Source organism: Geotrypetes seraphini, chromosome 1 (assembly GCF_902459505.1).
Source record: "Geotrypetes seraphini chromosome 1, aGeoSer1.1, whole genome shotgun sequence".
NCBI classification, from domain to species: domain Eukaryota; kingdom Metazoa; phylum Chordata; class Amphibia; order Gymnophiona; family Dermophiidae; genus Geotrypetes; species Geotrypetes seraphini.
The window spans coordinates 492,954,361-492,970,035 of NC_047084.1; the positions used below are offsets into that span (position 1 = coordinate 492,954,361).

Genomic DNA, 15,675 nt, shown 5'->3' on the forward strand with positions numbered 1-15,675 from the left:
TATCAGAAAACCAGATTGAATGAAAAAAACAAAATCAAAATTGAGCGTGGAGATAACTTGTGTAGGCGCTCAATTTTGATTTTGTTTTTTTCATCCATGAATGCTATTCAGTAAAGTTCTACAGCAAACTGAATAGCATTCATGGAACCAGCATAACTAAGGGGAAATACTTTGATAAAGCCCCCTGGGTGAAACATAGCCTATGTTGGATGAAGATCCCCTGCTATGCTTCCCAAAGAGATGAGTATTTGAATAATAATAATATCGTCCTAATGAAAACTAAAATAAATAATTAAAATAAAATAAAAATAGACCGATGAAGATTCTGGTGCTAGTGAATCTGTGTATGAAAACTGGCACACAGTTTGCACCACTGAGGTCTTTAAACGGGTTATTACCTGAATACCTAAGGTCTTTTTTAGACCTCTCAGTTCACAGAATTACACAAGTATCACCAATAACCCTAGCCTAGCTCACACTTTCACTTCTAGTTTCTGCCCACAGTACCACCAGATTGACTCAGAGCCAAAGTAATAGTGACAGTATTTCAGGTCAGCTGGGGTTCCTTATGTCTGTGTTTATGGGATAACCCACTTACTTGACAATACTCTCTGGGATATGCACATACTCCATTGGAATCAGCTCACTTAGCTCTGCCAAACTACCGACGTACTTTATCTTGCTGCTGAATTTCGAACTAGAAAACAAAACAACAGTGTGCATACTATGAGCAACTTCATAAAATTAAAGGGGAAAGTGAAAATTAGAGAAAATATTTCTTCAGAGACAGAATTGGACCTCCAGTGGAAATGATGAAGTTAAAAACAATAAAAGGCTTCAAGAAAGCATGGGATATGAACAGAGAAGCCTAGGAGACAGAAAGATGAAGGCAATCTTAGAAATCAACAGAGGTCCAGGGCAGAGGTTCCTCTATCCCTTCCACACACTTCTCAACTCTCTACATAATGTCACTTCCTGACCCCCATGCTGTCTTCCTTGCTACGAGTATCTTACTTTCCCTTTGGGTCTGCACCATGGACAGCTTAGTAGTTTGTATATTTTGGGAACCTGCTTCACGGCTATTAAGGTTTGCAACAAACTTCACTGGCTTCCAGTGATTTCTAGGGTTCACTTTAAAGATCCTACATGGGATTCTTCCTCCCCTAATTCCACTATCTTGGAATTCTTCGAGACCTGACATCACCAGATCCACCCAAAAAGTTAAACTATCTTTCCCCTCGTTAAAAGGCATCATCTATGCAGGAAAATTAGGGAAATCTCTTTTCTTCAAAATCACTGAGCTTTGGAATAACCTTCTTGCCCTGCTGCGGAATCTGGGCTCCTTCCAATTATTCCGAAAGCATCTGAAAACCTGGCTTTTCTCAAAAATGTAAAGCTCACTACCCTCTTTATAACCACTAATTCTTATTATGTTTTTCCCTCATTTAAACCATGCCGAGCTCTATCTTTATGGTGATGATGCGGTATATAAACTTAAGGTTTAGTTTAGTTTAGGATAATAAAATTGGATATATGTTTCACTCACACAGTATAGTTTGACGGCTACATGCTGTTTGATTTTTAGTTTCCTCTTCTGCTCTCTCATTTTAGATTTACCTCAATTCAGGTTGACCACTTTTACTATAGTCTCAATTTATTTTACATCATAATCAGGTGATGATTCTTAGAAATGGTAGATTTTTATCCATTTTTTCCTTTTTCTCATTTACTATTGTTCCCTTCTGTCACAATAACCCAGGATTTGGCTTCTTGGAATCTGTGATGTTCTTTCTTTTAAGATCATCGCTATCACTATATATATATATATCTTTTTTTGCACGTTTCATCACAGACTCACTTCACACGAGTCTTACACTGTTTTATTCACCTCACAAAATATCACTCTATTATTTTCGCACCATACTTCAACATAGAGGACTGCACGGGAACAGGGATTGCGGGAATCCCGCAGGTCCTGCGGGGATCCCCCTGAAGTCAACAGGACTCCCACAGGGACCCCTCCCAGGCCCATGGGACTCCCATGGGGATGGACCCGACATTCCTATCTTGAGACCTACCTAATTTCCGGTCCAGGTCTGGTGCTGCGCTGAGCTCTCAATGAATCAGCAGCAACAATCTCTGTCACATAGGCAGTGAGCTCAGCACGTAGGCACACAGAGTCTGTATGCCTATTTGCTGAGCTGACTGCCTACATGACAGAGACTGTTGCTGCTGATTTGTCAGGAGGTGTCACGTGCAGGATAGAGCGGGAGAACAGAGTCCTCCCCCTCCCCCCCGGAACAAGGTCGCTCACAAGCAGAAAACATCAGCACCAAAGTATAAGAACGGTGGGTTTGGTTACTCCTTGGAGCAAAAGTATATGTCAAGATGAGAGCTCTGGCTCCTCTCATAATCCTGCGAGTTTCGAATGGCCTCTGGAACAATATGGTTGCTTTATACCTAATGGTGCCGCATGCTTGGGCTCTGAGGGGAGAGCTGTCTCTTCCTTTTGGAAGGTGAGAATCAATATTTATTCACAAAGATAGTTTGAATAGTACAGGCTATAGGGACTGGTTCTGGTTTCATTTAAATATCTTTGTGACAGGTTTGTTTTGTAAAGGACTCTTACCAGGAGACTAGAGGTGCTATAAGAGGTAGATGGTATGAAAAATAATCTAAGGACTCAGAAGTGATCAATTGATGACTGCTAAAACTTAATTCAAATTGTTGGTGAGCGGGTGACTTCATCTAAAAGAGGAGGAATAACTGTATAAGTCATGTAGCTAAGAGAAATGGACATTCTTATCTGCTATGCCAGATGAGTTGCTATATGGATCCCTGCTTGCAGGAATTCAAGAAAAACAGCTCAGAGGGACAAACTAGAGGGCTAGGATTGGCTGAGGCAGGTTCAAGTTGCTCTCCTGCCCCTCCCCTCCACCCCCGGCAAGTTCTTATAGGGGCTTGTATGTCTATAGTGCCAAGTATCCTCCCCTACTTTGTGTGGGGGCCAAATAAAGTGCCAGCCAATTCAAGATTTTGGAAGAGGAAAAAAAAAACCTTCATTGCAGCCTCGTTCCAGATTGTCTCATGGTTTCCTATGGTGCTGTCATATTGGAACTTGTTCAGGGAGTTTGAAGTGAGCACACTACCCCCTTTCCTCTATTTGTTTCTAGTATGTGGTGGTGGTGGTGGGGGGGGGGGGGTTTCAGAAGAGGAGGCTGCAAGTAAGTTATGGTAGTTTATTGTGTTGGCTAGTGCATTTGGCCTTACTTGGGAACAGGCAGGTGTGATCTATGGACATTTTAGTACTGAACCAAAAATGAAGCTGAAGAGTACTGAGCTGTGGCCCATGAGGAGGGGTGTCAGGAGGAATACTCCGGGTTTTCCCCTTCCTTTTCCATACTGGGGATCAGGATCCATGGGCTGATAACAGCTCAAACACCCTTTTCAACCACCATCTTGGCCTGCTTCTGTTGTTTGGGATTTAACGTGGTATTATCTGCTCTCATGAAGTCTCCTTTTGAGCCGCTTACATCATGCTCGCTCAAACCTCTCACTGAAAGTTTTAGGGATCCTCATCAGCTGAGTATTTATATTTAATATTTACATTAGAGGCTCTGGTAGAAACCCATTTACAAAGTATGTATTCTTCCCAATTAATATTTCCAAATTAATAAAGTGTCTTTATTTATTTATAAATGGGTCTCTACCAGAGCCTTTAATTCAGTAGCATAATTAAATGAAATAACTACTTCTGAAGTTTATAGGGACGGGCTGGGACGGATTGGATTGCAGCGGGGACGGGTTTGATTTTTGTCCTCGCGCAACTCTCTACTCCTACACTCTCTCCTAGCTCATTACCCATAAATATTTTCATAGGACCCCCTGATGAAGGCAAATACATTTGCTGAAACATGGACCGTGTAGGGTTCCCCGCTCCAGCTCATCTGTTCAAGATTTCCTACATTTGGATTTTATCATCAGCTATACTGGGACTACCTTTGGCTTTAATGAGTTGCATATGGATATGGCAATTGGGACTCTGTGTTTCATATTTTAGAGCCTATACTTACTTCCACTTTGATTTCATGTGTTTTTATTATTATAAACAAACAAACAAAAACTGCAGATGTGTACAACGAAGTAGGCAAAATTTATTGTGACAATCAAAATATATATTAAAACCTTTTTACCAAACAAGGGACCCAACACGGTCCGTGTTTCGGACAACCTTCATCAGGGGTCCATGGTAGAAAAAGGAAAAAACATGTGTCACAAAAAATGTTAAAAAATGCAGTAAAACCAAACAAGTAATGTGATACGTCGAGAGTCGCTGAATGTAGTAGAAATCTCGCTAAATTTTTTGTGACACATGTTTTTTCCTTTTTCTACCATGGACCCCTGATGAAGGTTGTCCGAAACACGGACCGTGTTGGGTCCCTTGTTTGGTAAAAAGATTTTAATATATATTTTGGTTGTCACAATAAATTTTGCCTACTTCGTTGTACACATCTGCAGTTTTTGTTTGTTTGTTCCTGATTGGTTTTCTCACTGCAGACAAGGTTGGACCCCTCTTCCTTTTTGGTTTTGTTGCTGTGTTTTTATTATTATATGCATTAGTTTTTTGTTTTAAAACTTTTATTTATTACATTACTAAACCTGAGATTTGCTGGTTCAGCCTTTCCACTCTTCTGGTTTTCTTTGAATATTGGGCCTTGTTTGTTGTTTTATTCTGGAACCAGTACTTTTGTGTTCCCCCTCCACTTTATCTCAGCACCCACACACTCCCTTTTTTTCTTTTACTAATATAACCAATCAGAATGTCAAATCACCAATTCTCTTTCCACACCCCACACAGCTGAACAGCAATAGCCCCTGAAATATACACCTTTCCTATCTAAAAGGACGTCCCTTTCAGGAGCAACAACAGCTTTTTTTCGCTCTCTGTTCCCAAATACTTACATAGCTAAAATTCCTTTCTGAACCTACTGCATGAGTTCCCTGCAGGTGTAGTCTTTTCTCAATGCACATGTGCTAGGTGCCATAGTGGTTAGAGCTACAACCTTAGCACCCTGAGGCTGTAGGTTCAAATCCCATGCTGCTCCTTTTGACCCTGGGCAAGTCACCTAATCCCCCATTGCCCTAGGTACATTAGAAAGGCTGTGAGTCCACTGGGATAGGGAAAATGCTTTAGTACCTGATTTGTAGCCCATTCTGAGCTCCTTTGGGAGGATGGGCTAAAAAAATTGAATAAAAAAAACAAAATGTTTGAGTCCTAGTGACTTTTTGAATTACAGATCTAAAAAAAATTGGTTTTGTGCTAGTCCAGTAAGGTCCTCCAGCATTATTCCTGTGGTTATTTTCAATGCGTCCAGCCATCGGATTGCAAGTTACCTTCTTTGCTTGGTTCCTTTGATCTTCCCAAACATGATATTCTTTTCCAATGATCTTTCTCTTCCGACAGTATGACCACAATAAGACAGTCGTAACTTCATCATTTGGGCTTCAAGTGACATAGCCGGTCTGATCTTTTCCAGAATTGATTTGTTAATTCTTCTGGCAGTCCACGGCTTGTATAAAATCCTTCTCCAGCACTAAAGCTCAAACGGGTCAATCGTCTTTCTGTCTTGTTTCCGTAGTGTCCAGCTTTCACATCTGTAATTGATCACTGAGAAAATGAGTGTATGGACAAGTCTGATCTTTGTTTGGAGTGCCAAATTTCCCCACATATAGGCTGCCCCCTTGTATAGGCCGCAGCAAACATCTTTCTATGTTTTAAAATGGTAGATAAGCTGCTCCATTGTATTAGCCGCGGCTTATCTTACTGGTACATTACCTGCTACCGGCTGCCTCCTCGAATCTTGCAGCAAGTGGTGCAGGGCAGTTGCAATCTTTTCGGCATCCAGCCTGGCCCTGCACCGCTTGCTGCGACATTCGAGGAGGCAGCCAGCAGCGAGGGACGTATTTCAGAGGGATTTTAAAAAGGTACCGGGGGGCGAGGGGGAGGGATGATTTTTAAGTTTTAGATAGGCTGCCCTATTTAAGTAAGCCGCACACCATAGGCAGGTTTGTAAAACCCATGTATAGATCATGGCCTATATATGGGGAAAATATGGTATTATCTCCTCTACTTTGTCAAGAGCCTTCATTGAAGAGCGACCAAGTGCGATTCTGCAGTGTATTTCTTCCTTGCTAGTTGCTTCTTTGCTTACGACAGAGCCCCGGAGGTTGAAATCCTTTACAACTTCTATTCTATTACCTTCAAGCTCAAAATCTTCATCATTTTCCGTGTTCATGATCTTTGTCTTATGTTCAGTTCTAGTCCCATGTTATGAGTTTCGGCTTTAACTTTTCTCAGTAGATACAGCATGTCTTTGCTGCTGGTGATGAGCATTGTATCATCTGCATAGCACAGGTTGTTCATATTTTGCCCACCAATCTTGAAACCAATGCTCTCTTCTTCCAAATTTGCTTTTCTGAAGATGGTTTCGCTATAAAGGTTGAACAGGTAAGGTGCTAAGATGCATCCTTGTCTGACGCCACATTTTATTGGAAACCAATCAGTGTTGCCATATTCAGTTCTCACTGTAGCTTCTTGATTTTTGTAGAGGCTATTTATCAGCTGAGTTATGTGTTTGGGTATTCCCATTTGCACTAGAGTTCTCCATAATTTATTGTGATCCACACAGTCAAAAGCTTTGCTGTAGTCAATGAAGCAAAAGTATAGGGGGTTTTGGTATTCTTTGCTCTTCTCCAATATCCATCTCACAGTGGTAATAATGTCTCTTGTTCCTCAACCTTTTCTGAAACCAGCCTGAACTTCAGATAGTTCTTGCTCAACATATGATTGTAGCCTTCGTTGTATTATTTTCAGCAATATTTTGCTGGCATGTGGAATTAATGCAATATATAGTAGATGCTGCATAGTCAGCACAAACTCAACTAGCAGCAACATTTACAAATTTAAGCAATCACTTCTATTTATCTGAATGACTAACACATCCAGCGTCCACTCCTCCAAACCTCTTCCCTCATGTTCGATACTATACAAGCTTACCCCAAGGAGAGAGTGCTTTCCTCTACTTACACATATATGTCACTAGATGAAGTCCCTGAAACAGTTTTAGCATTGCCACAATATGCCTCCATCTCTGACCCCATAGCTTTCCCCAAGGCTAAGCTGCTAATAGATCATCTTTCCCCACTTTTGTTAAAACTTCACTGGCTCCCAGTAATCTCTAGGGTTTACTTTAAATGCGCCTGCCTAACATTTAAGATCTTGCATGGTACACTTCCTCCTCTAATTCCTCCATCTTGGAATTATGCGAGACCTGATATTATCAGATCTATCCAAAAGCTTAAATTATCTTTCCCTTCATTAAAAGGTGTTATCTACATTGGAAAATTAGGGAAATCCCTTTATTTTAAAATCACTGAGCTTTGGAATAATTTTCCTGTCCAGTTGCGTAACTTGGGCTCTTTCCAATTATTTCAAAAACATCTGAAAACGAGGCTATTTTCAAAAATGTAAATTCCGCTGCTCTCTCTATATAATCACTAATTCTTATTATGCTTTCCTTTCTTTAAAACTCCTGTAAACCGTGCCGAGTTCTATCTCTATAGAGAAGATGCGGTATATAAACTTAAGGTTTAATTTAGTTTAGTTTAGATTCATGAAACAGTCATAACTATGGTTAATGTCCCTCAATGCAACTCTGCTTTGTAAGCTGTGAGAACAGCTAAGCCTTTAAATATCTCCTGAAACAACAGTATCAGAGAATTGTCTAAGGTGTCCTCGAAAATGGTTCCATTTTTCCTGTCCTGCAATGGAAAATGAAACAGGCTCTTGTTTATGCAAAGCTGATCTTCCTTATAGATAGTATTGTAAAATGGGAAATACATATTTAAGTTTTCATTCCAACCAAACCACTCCCACATCACTCCCATATTACACATTTGAAATTTGGACAGCAGCTTTGCCCCTGCTTGGTCTCTCTCCTGTTTTCTCCTGCCTTCCATCCCTACCTTTATTGCTGCTTAAACTTTTGATAAAACTCTGTTAAAGCGCTCCCACGCTCCCTTCTTTGTTGCTGTAACTTTGTCAAAATTTTGTAAATCCGTGTGTCAGCACGGATCTTAATTAATGGATGTGAATCGCCTAGAACTTCTTGGGTGTGGCGGTATACAAGAATAAATTATTATTATTATTATACAATCTACATATGTACATTGCTGCAGTTGTCACAAGCAGATGCTTTTTCAAATGAGCTCCTAAGGTTGCCAAATGGTTCTGTCCCTACTGCATACATCAGCATTCCTCCATCTTGGAATTATGCGAGACCTGATATTATCAGATCTATCCAAAAGCTTAAATTATCTTTCCCTTCATTAAAAGGTGTTATCTACATTGGAAAATTAGGGAAATCCCTTTATTTTAAAATCACTGAGCTTTGGAATAATTTTCCTGTCCAGCTGCGTAACTTGGGCTCTTTCCAATTATTTCAAAAACATCTGAAAACGAGGCTATTTTCAAAAATGTAAATTCCGCTGCTCTCTCTATATAATCACTAATTCTTATTATGCTTTCCTTTCTTTAAAACTCCTGTAAACCGTGCCGAGTTCTATCTCTATAGAGAAGATGCGGTATATAAACTTAAGGTTTAATTTAGTTTAGTTTAGATTCATGAAACAGTCATAACTATGGTTAATGTCCCTCAATGCAACTCTGCTTTGTAAGCTGTGAGAACAGCTAAGCCTTTAAATATCTCCTGAAACAACAGTATCAGAGAATTGTCTAAGGTGTCCTCGAAAATGGTTCCATTTTTCCTGTCCTGCAATGGAAAATGAAACAGGCTCTTGTTTATGCAAAGCTGATCTTCCTTATAGATAGGCAGGTTTGTAAAACCCATGTATAGATCACGGCCTATATATGGGGAAAATATGGTATTATCTCCTCTACTTTGTCAAGAGCCTTCATTGAAGAGCGACCAAGTGCGATTCTGCAGTGTATTTCTTCCTTGCTAGTTGCTTCTTTGCTTACGACAGAGCCCCGGAGGTTGAAATCCTTTACAACTTCTATTCTATTACCTTCAAGCTCAAAATCTTGCAGTTATGCTTTTCTTAGGGGATGCAATAAATGCTGTATGCAATGAGGTAAAACACCACCACAGAAAGCGGCACAAAGTCCCCAGGTAAATATAAACCAGAAGACAAACAAGAGGGAACAATGAGATGTTTCCAGACCAGATCTTTATTATAGATGAAGACACAATACTACAGTGAAAACAAAGACTCAACGCTGCAGGCGTTTCGGTACTAAGCTAGTACCTTCTTCAGGAGTCTACCAAAATATTGAAAATAAGGACATCAACTATCCAAGGTTAGGAATTCCACGATGCGAGTGCCTGAGCTTTGGCAGTCGAACTTATTCATTATCTCAATTGTTTTTATTTTTCAAAACACAATGTAGAATCCCTAACCTTGGATAGTTGATGTCCTTATTTTCAATATTTTGGCAGACTCCTGAAGAAGTTACTAGCTTAGTACAGAAACACCTGTAGCGTTGAGTCTTTGGTTTTACTTTAGTATTGTGTCTTCGTCTATAACAAAGATCTGGTTTGGAAACATCTCATTATTCCCACATGTTTGTCTTCTATGAGGTAAAACAAGGCATGGATCAACCTGTCTTGATAATCTAGGTCCATTTGGTCACCAGTATGGAACTTTTGGAGCTTGCTTCCTTAACTCACTGCAGGTAGAGTGGATGCACCTGGTAACCCTTTTTTTATGTTTGGTTTGTTTGTTTTGCTTTTGTTTAAAGAAAATCACAACTGTACAAAATTGTCAACTAGTAGCAGCAGGCTTCATAATTGTTTTGAGCTCCATATGCTAAACCTTATCAGTTTTGGTTCCTATATTTAATTAGCATCATACATCTCAACTTGTAAAGGCATGAGCTAAAGCCAAAGCTAAAGCCAACTTTAATACCCTAAAGCCTGGGGAAATCAATGAATAGCCTAAACAATAAGAGACAAACCCTACCTGATAAAGGGTCTGGTGACTGCTAGAATAGTTCTGATAAACCAAGATGGATGAACAATTATAAAAGACTTCAGGTTCTTCCTTAGCCTGCATTGAAGGAAAGACACAGTTAACCCCTTTCTGCTTTCATTACATTGTGTACCATACATGCTACAGGGACTGTGCATATATATATATTTTTTTGCTTTATTTAAATTTTTTTCTTTGTTTCACCCCCCCCATTTTGTTTAAATAAGAAGAAAAATATGGAGATTGATATTCAAAATGATTTAAACATCCAAGAGAGGTTCCTGACCATTTAAATTACCTGTGTGGCGTTTTATTGGGACAGTCAGTGGTATTTAATTGGACAGTGCCACTGAATATTCCTTTTACCTGTCCATGTCATAACTAGTAATGTATGAGGGTCATTTCATAAATAAAGCACACTATTTTTTAAAATTTACATGTTTTATTTTTTTTCAAGTATTTCTTTACAATCCTTCAATATAGTCTCCCTATTTTGCAATGATCGAGTCCCAACGTCCGAAAAGCTTCATTATTCCATTCAAGACACCGTTTTTGTTCAGTTGACGAAAGGCTTGGGTACCGGCAGAAGAAAGCTCTTCCAGAGATGCAAAACAATGTCCAAGCATAGTTTGTTTCAACTTTGGAAAAAGGTCGAAGTCTGGTGGACTCATGTCTGAACTGTAGGGAGCATGAGGTAACACCTCCCAGCCGTATTTGCGTAGTTTTTCAATGATGAGTGGAGAGCTCCATCTTCCCCACGACCAAAAAAATTTTGACGAGCTCAATCAAAAGTAAAAAAATGATGATGTTTGCTTATGATCATGAAGGCATCATCATCACAGACAAAGTTCCATGTGGAAGAAATGTCACAGCAGTGTATTATCGTGATTTATTTTGCAAAAAATGCGCAGAAAAATGCACACTTGACCTCAGTTGCTCTTGGCTGGGCCACTCATTCTTCACAACAACGCTTGCCTGCACATAGGGAATGTCATCATACGGCTGGGAGGTGTTACCTCATGCTCTCTACAGTCCAGACATGAGTCCACCAGATTTTGACATCTTTCTAAAGTTGAAACAAACTATGCGTGGACATCGTTTTGCATCTCTGGAAGAGTTTTTTTCCGCCGGTATCCGAGCCATTCGGCAATTGAACATAAACAGTGTCTTGGATGGAATAATGAAGCTTCTCGGACATTGGAATTCAGTCATTGCAAAGCAGGGAGAGTATATTGAAGGATTGTAAAGAAATATTTGAAAAAAACCCCACCAAAACATGCATATTAAAAAAATTAGTGTGTATTATTTATGAAATAACCCTCATAAATGGAGTTTCAAACTGCACAGGGAGTCAATATAATGCTCTGATAGATGTTTGACTCCAGATGTAAGCTCCCTCAATCGCTCCCCTCAACCCTGAAGAAAGTTTCTTTTGAAACATGCATGTCGGAAGAGGTGGTATAGATGACATTTGAAAAACCAATATTGAAGCTAAGTGGTTTAAACTTAATTTTGTGTGAATAGTTGCACAATTAAAAAAACTTCACAGAAATACATAAAAATATGAAAAAGCTTGAATCATGAAGAAATTACTATAAAAATGTTTTCAATAAAAGTTGGACTGATGAAGACCCTAGCAGCTGGTAAGACATATTGCCCGCTGAAGGTCCGTGCAAAATTTTCTTACACGTGCAGCTGCTAAGATTTCAGTATTTAAATTAGTACTTTTTATTGGAAGGCTGATAGAGGAAGTGACATGATCAAGTTGATTCAATCCAACTATCAAATGCACTGCAGCATGCAGTACAACTTGCAAGGCCTTATAACATGACTGCATAAGATCTAGATATAAACTGTTATAGTAGTCTAATTTAGACAAAACCAAAATCTGTGCCTCATTCCAAAAATCAGAACTAGGCAATATTGACTTAATTTTACTCAATACATGGCAGTTAATAAAACAAATTTGTGCAGCTCTGGCTATGTGGGCTTTCAAATGTGAATCCAGTAAACATCCAAGACTAAAGGCTCCTTGTACTAAGGTGTGCTAGCGGTTTTAGCGCACGCTTAGCGCGTGCTACAGTACCACACATGCTAAATGCTAACGCCTCCATAGAGCTTGCGTTAGTATTTTTCGTTTAGCGTGTGCTAAAAACGCTAGCACATGTTAGTAAAAGAAGTCCTAAATGTCTGATTTTTAATTACAGTAATATGTTGAAAATCCATCAAAATATAATCATTATCATCACAGCCTCATCTGACCTTATGTGCAGGAGAATATTCCAGTCTCATAAGACTTTATAAAGAAAGATCGAAAAGAAGAAGGAACTATACCTGCCTCACCTGGGCTGTTAGAATCATGTTTCCTTGGACCTGTCTGAGTTTCAGAAGAGTTTTTACTGTGAGAGATATTGGAGGACACACATACAGAAGATTCACTTCCCAATGAAGAGGAAGACATAGGTCCTTATCTTGGAAGAGAACTGAAGGACATTCTTGTTGATAGGCCGGTGAAAAGATCTATCACGGGGATGCCCTACTTTCAAAACCTCTTGCAAGCCATCTCCTCATCCAAGGACCATTCATGAAGATATAGAACCCAACACAGTTTGTCCACTAGGCAATTGTCCTTGCCCAACAGATGACTGACTCTGAGAGTCATTCCATGAGTAATGGCCCAGTTCCACTTTCTGACAATCTCCCAACACAGAAGGTAGGATCAATGTTCCATCTAAGCTATGTCGATGGCAGTACTGTTTAATATCACATTTCCAATAGCAAGGAACAGGAAAATTCTGCAGAACTCCAGAGAACTACTAGTCAATGTTCCCTCTAAGCTGTGTGGGAGTCCTCTAACCACAGTTCCTGGGGAGTGATGGGAGTGAGGAAATGCCCAAGATGGTGCATAATTATACTAAGATGCCATCAACCTCAACCAATCAGGAGACAGCAAAGTCCTTCAAAAGAGTGCTTGCTACTCGACAGAAGTATTTAAAACCTCGGGGACCACAGTGCACAAACATAAAATCCAATATTGTTCTCTGTGCTATAGCTGTTTCTTCATATTTATTTATTTATTTAAAAAATGTCTTACCCGCTTACACCTAAACGGCTTACAAAATACAGTCATAATATTTCCATGTCTAATAGAACTTGCAAGTGTTCAATAACTACATCTCAAAATCATGAAAATTACGACTCTATCTCAAACAATGTCTATAGAATGGCAAGCATGCTTTTGAAGGGCTTTGTGTCTTTAAAGGGTTTCTGTGATCTGATTGGTTGAGGTTGACAGCGTCTGAATATAATCCAGCACCATTTTAGGCATTCAAAAGCTATCAGTTCTTCCTCCTGAAACAGCCCCTGGATGCGAACCAAAAGGCCCTCATTGGGATTGTGGATTATGATGTGGATTGCAATTTTGTTTCTCTACAACTAATGAAGGAGTATGCTCTATATGGAGAATGATATGGACATCCTGGAATTAAGGCAGTGAAAAGAATTGAGATTTAGCAAATGCACAGTTGGTTTTACATCTTGGGTAGAGGAGATAAGTTATATAAAACTGGGAACTGTAGAGTGATCACTTTGTCATAGAACAACTCCCAATTTATTTTTGACAATAATGTATCCTTAAAATACTAGAATGTGTGACAGCAAATGGCCAAATTTATACTATGACATAGAACACCCCCTCCCAGAAAACCCATTAATCTGCCATAGCTTAAAGCCTGTGCAGTGTGGGATCTTGCTCAGGCTGGCCCATCAACCTTGAAATGTGCTTGTCATTGAAAAGAAATCTGCATGAATCTGAGATGAACCAAATCTGAAAAGATAATTATGCCAAATTAGGATATACTAGGATAAAAATAGCAAAACAAATATGAGCAAAAAGTCTTTACCGTCGATCAATCATCTGGTAGCATCTTTTCATCCATCCCAACCCAGGCATCCTTCTCCTTGGAGTTGCTCCATTTAAGTATACGATCATATAGTCTTCAGCTACCATGAGTTCCAAAGTGCTAATTACATATCTGATGTAGAAAAAGAACGTGTGAGACAGGGAAATAAGCTTCTCCCTCTCTCTAATCAAACAGGATCTCTCTAATCAAACAGGATCTTGCAAAGAAAAAAAAGAAAGATATGTCAGTAACTGCTGAACCTTTTCTCTTTGTTCAATGAAACCCATGCATTTTAGTCAACACAAACACAGTCAATGATGGTCTCACTTGCTGTACATAACTATTAAAGTAAGTTGGAAAAATTAAACTAGACTGGTTCCTGAGTTATGAATGGACTTCTGTGGGCTCTACGTTTGGAAATATCCTCTCTCACACACCATATTTTCAGAAAGAAAGAAAGCTCCTCTATCCCAGTGGTCTCTCCTAGGAAACATGAACCCATTCTAGCAGTCCCTTTGCATCCCAGACCCTGTGAATGATGGAGTACAGTCTGTGGTAGAAGTTATCATCGGTCCAGTACACACTCCTCAGCTATCTTCAATGTGTGCTGATGAAAGGTTGCCTTGACATTGCTTCAGTGCCACAGCAAGTGTGTTGTTATAAAGTACACTTATGATGGGAACAAGCCAACCTTCTCCCAAGCAATGAGAATACAGGTTCAGCTCTGAGACTATTTGACCTAAATTTCTAAGCATATCAGAGTCTGATGCTGTTTTTTTGTTAGTCTTGAATGAGTTTGAATTATATGCTAATATTTGTAGCACAAATGGCTTTTGAGGCAAGTTTAGATGAACATTAAGCTAAAAGTAGGACTGTAAACCAGCGTTTCTCAACTCGGTCCTGACGTACCCCCTTGCCAGTCAGTTTTTCAGGATATCCACATTGATTTGCATACACCGCCTCCATTATATGCAAATATTTTTCATGCATATTCATTGTGGATATCCTGAAAACCTGACTGGCAAGGGGGTACGTCAGGACTAATAATATAATTGATGCATTAATTTTTGGATGCCCACTAAAGTTTTTAAGGGTATATAATAAGTATGTTAAATCTTTTTATCATCTTGATTTAGGTCCAATTTATATCTTAAAGGGGGGCCCCATTATAAACAGACAAATGGAGCCATTAGCTCATTTTGTCAACACACTCACATCATGTGGCTCCTCAAGTACAAGAAATTCATATATATATATATATATGAAATAAGGGTTCATCACCCTATTTTTGAGTGAGAGAGCTTTATGTTTATGCTTTTTTTAAGATTTGGTATACCGCGCCTGCATTTTACTGACCTAAGCGGTCAAACTAAAATGAAATTAGGTACTTGAGAAAAACTACCCTATCTGTCCTAAAGGCTCACAATCTAGCTAAAGTACCTGATTAAAATAAAAATATGTAATACATTTCCAAGATCAAAAATCAAAGAAATAGAAAATAGAAATAATGAAAGAAGATAAAAAATTAAAAATAAAATAAAACAACTTTAAAAGATAGAAAAGTCTCTGAGGTGGCTTGATAGTAAGTTCAGTCTGCAGAACCAGGTCAACCGGCTGCCACCAAAGAAGCAGGACCAGGAACCACACCAACGAAGACCACCATGACACCAGTCACCGGACAGGCAAGGCCAGGTGCCACTGACAGCAGACCCCTGAAGTGAAG

General features: G+C 39.3%; 1 protein-coding gene across 9 annotated transcripts in view; it reads right to left on the reverse strand.

Annotated features, from left to right (window-relative positions):
• PRUNE2 (prune homolog 2 with BCH domain) overlaps positions 1-15,675 on the reverse strand; it is a 447,750-nt gene that overhangs the window by 37,647 nt on the left and 394,428 nt on the right. For all 9 annotated transcript variants that reach the window (XM_033927022.1, XM_033927014.1, XM_033927006.1 and 6 more), the window contains 3 exons: positions 13,953-14,084; positions 10,042-10,128; positions 599-697 (listed from right to left, as the gene is read on the reverse strand). In XM_033927022.1, the coding sequence (XP_033782913.1) occupies positions 599-697; positions 10,042-10,128; positions 13,953-14,084 (318 nt within the window). The remainder of the gene's footprint in view (positions 1-598; positions 698-10,041; positions 10,129-13,952; positions 14,085-15,675) is intronic.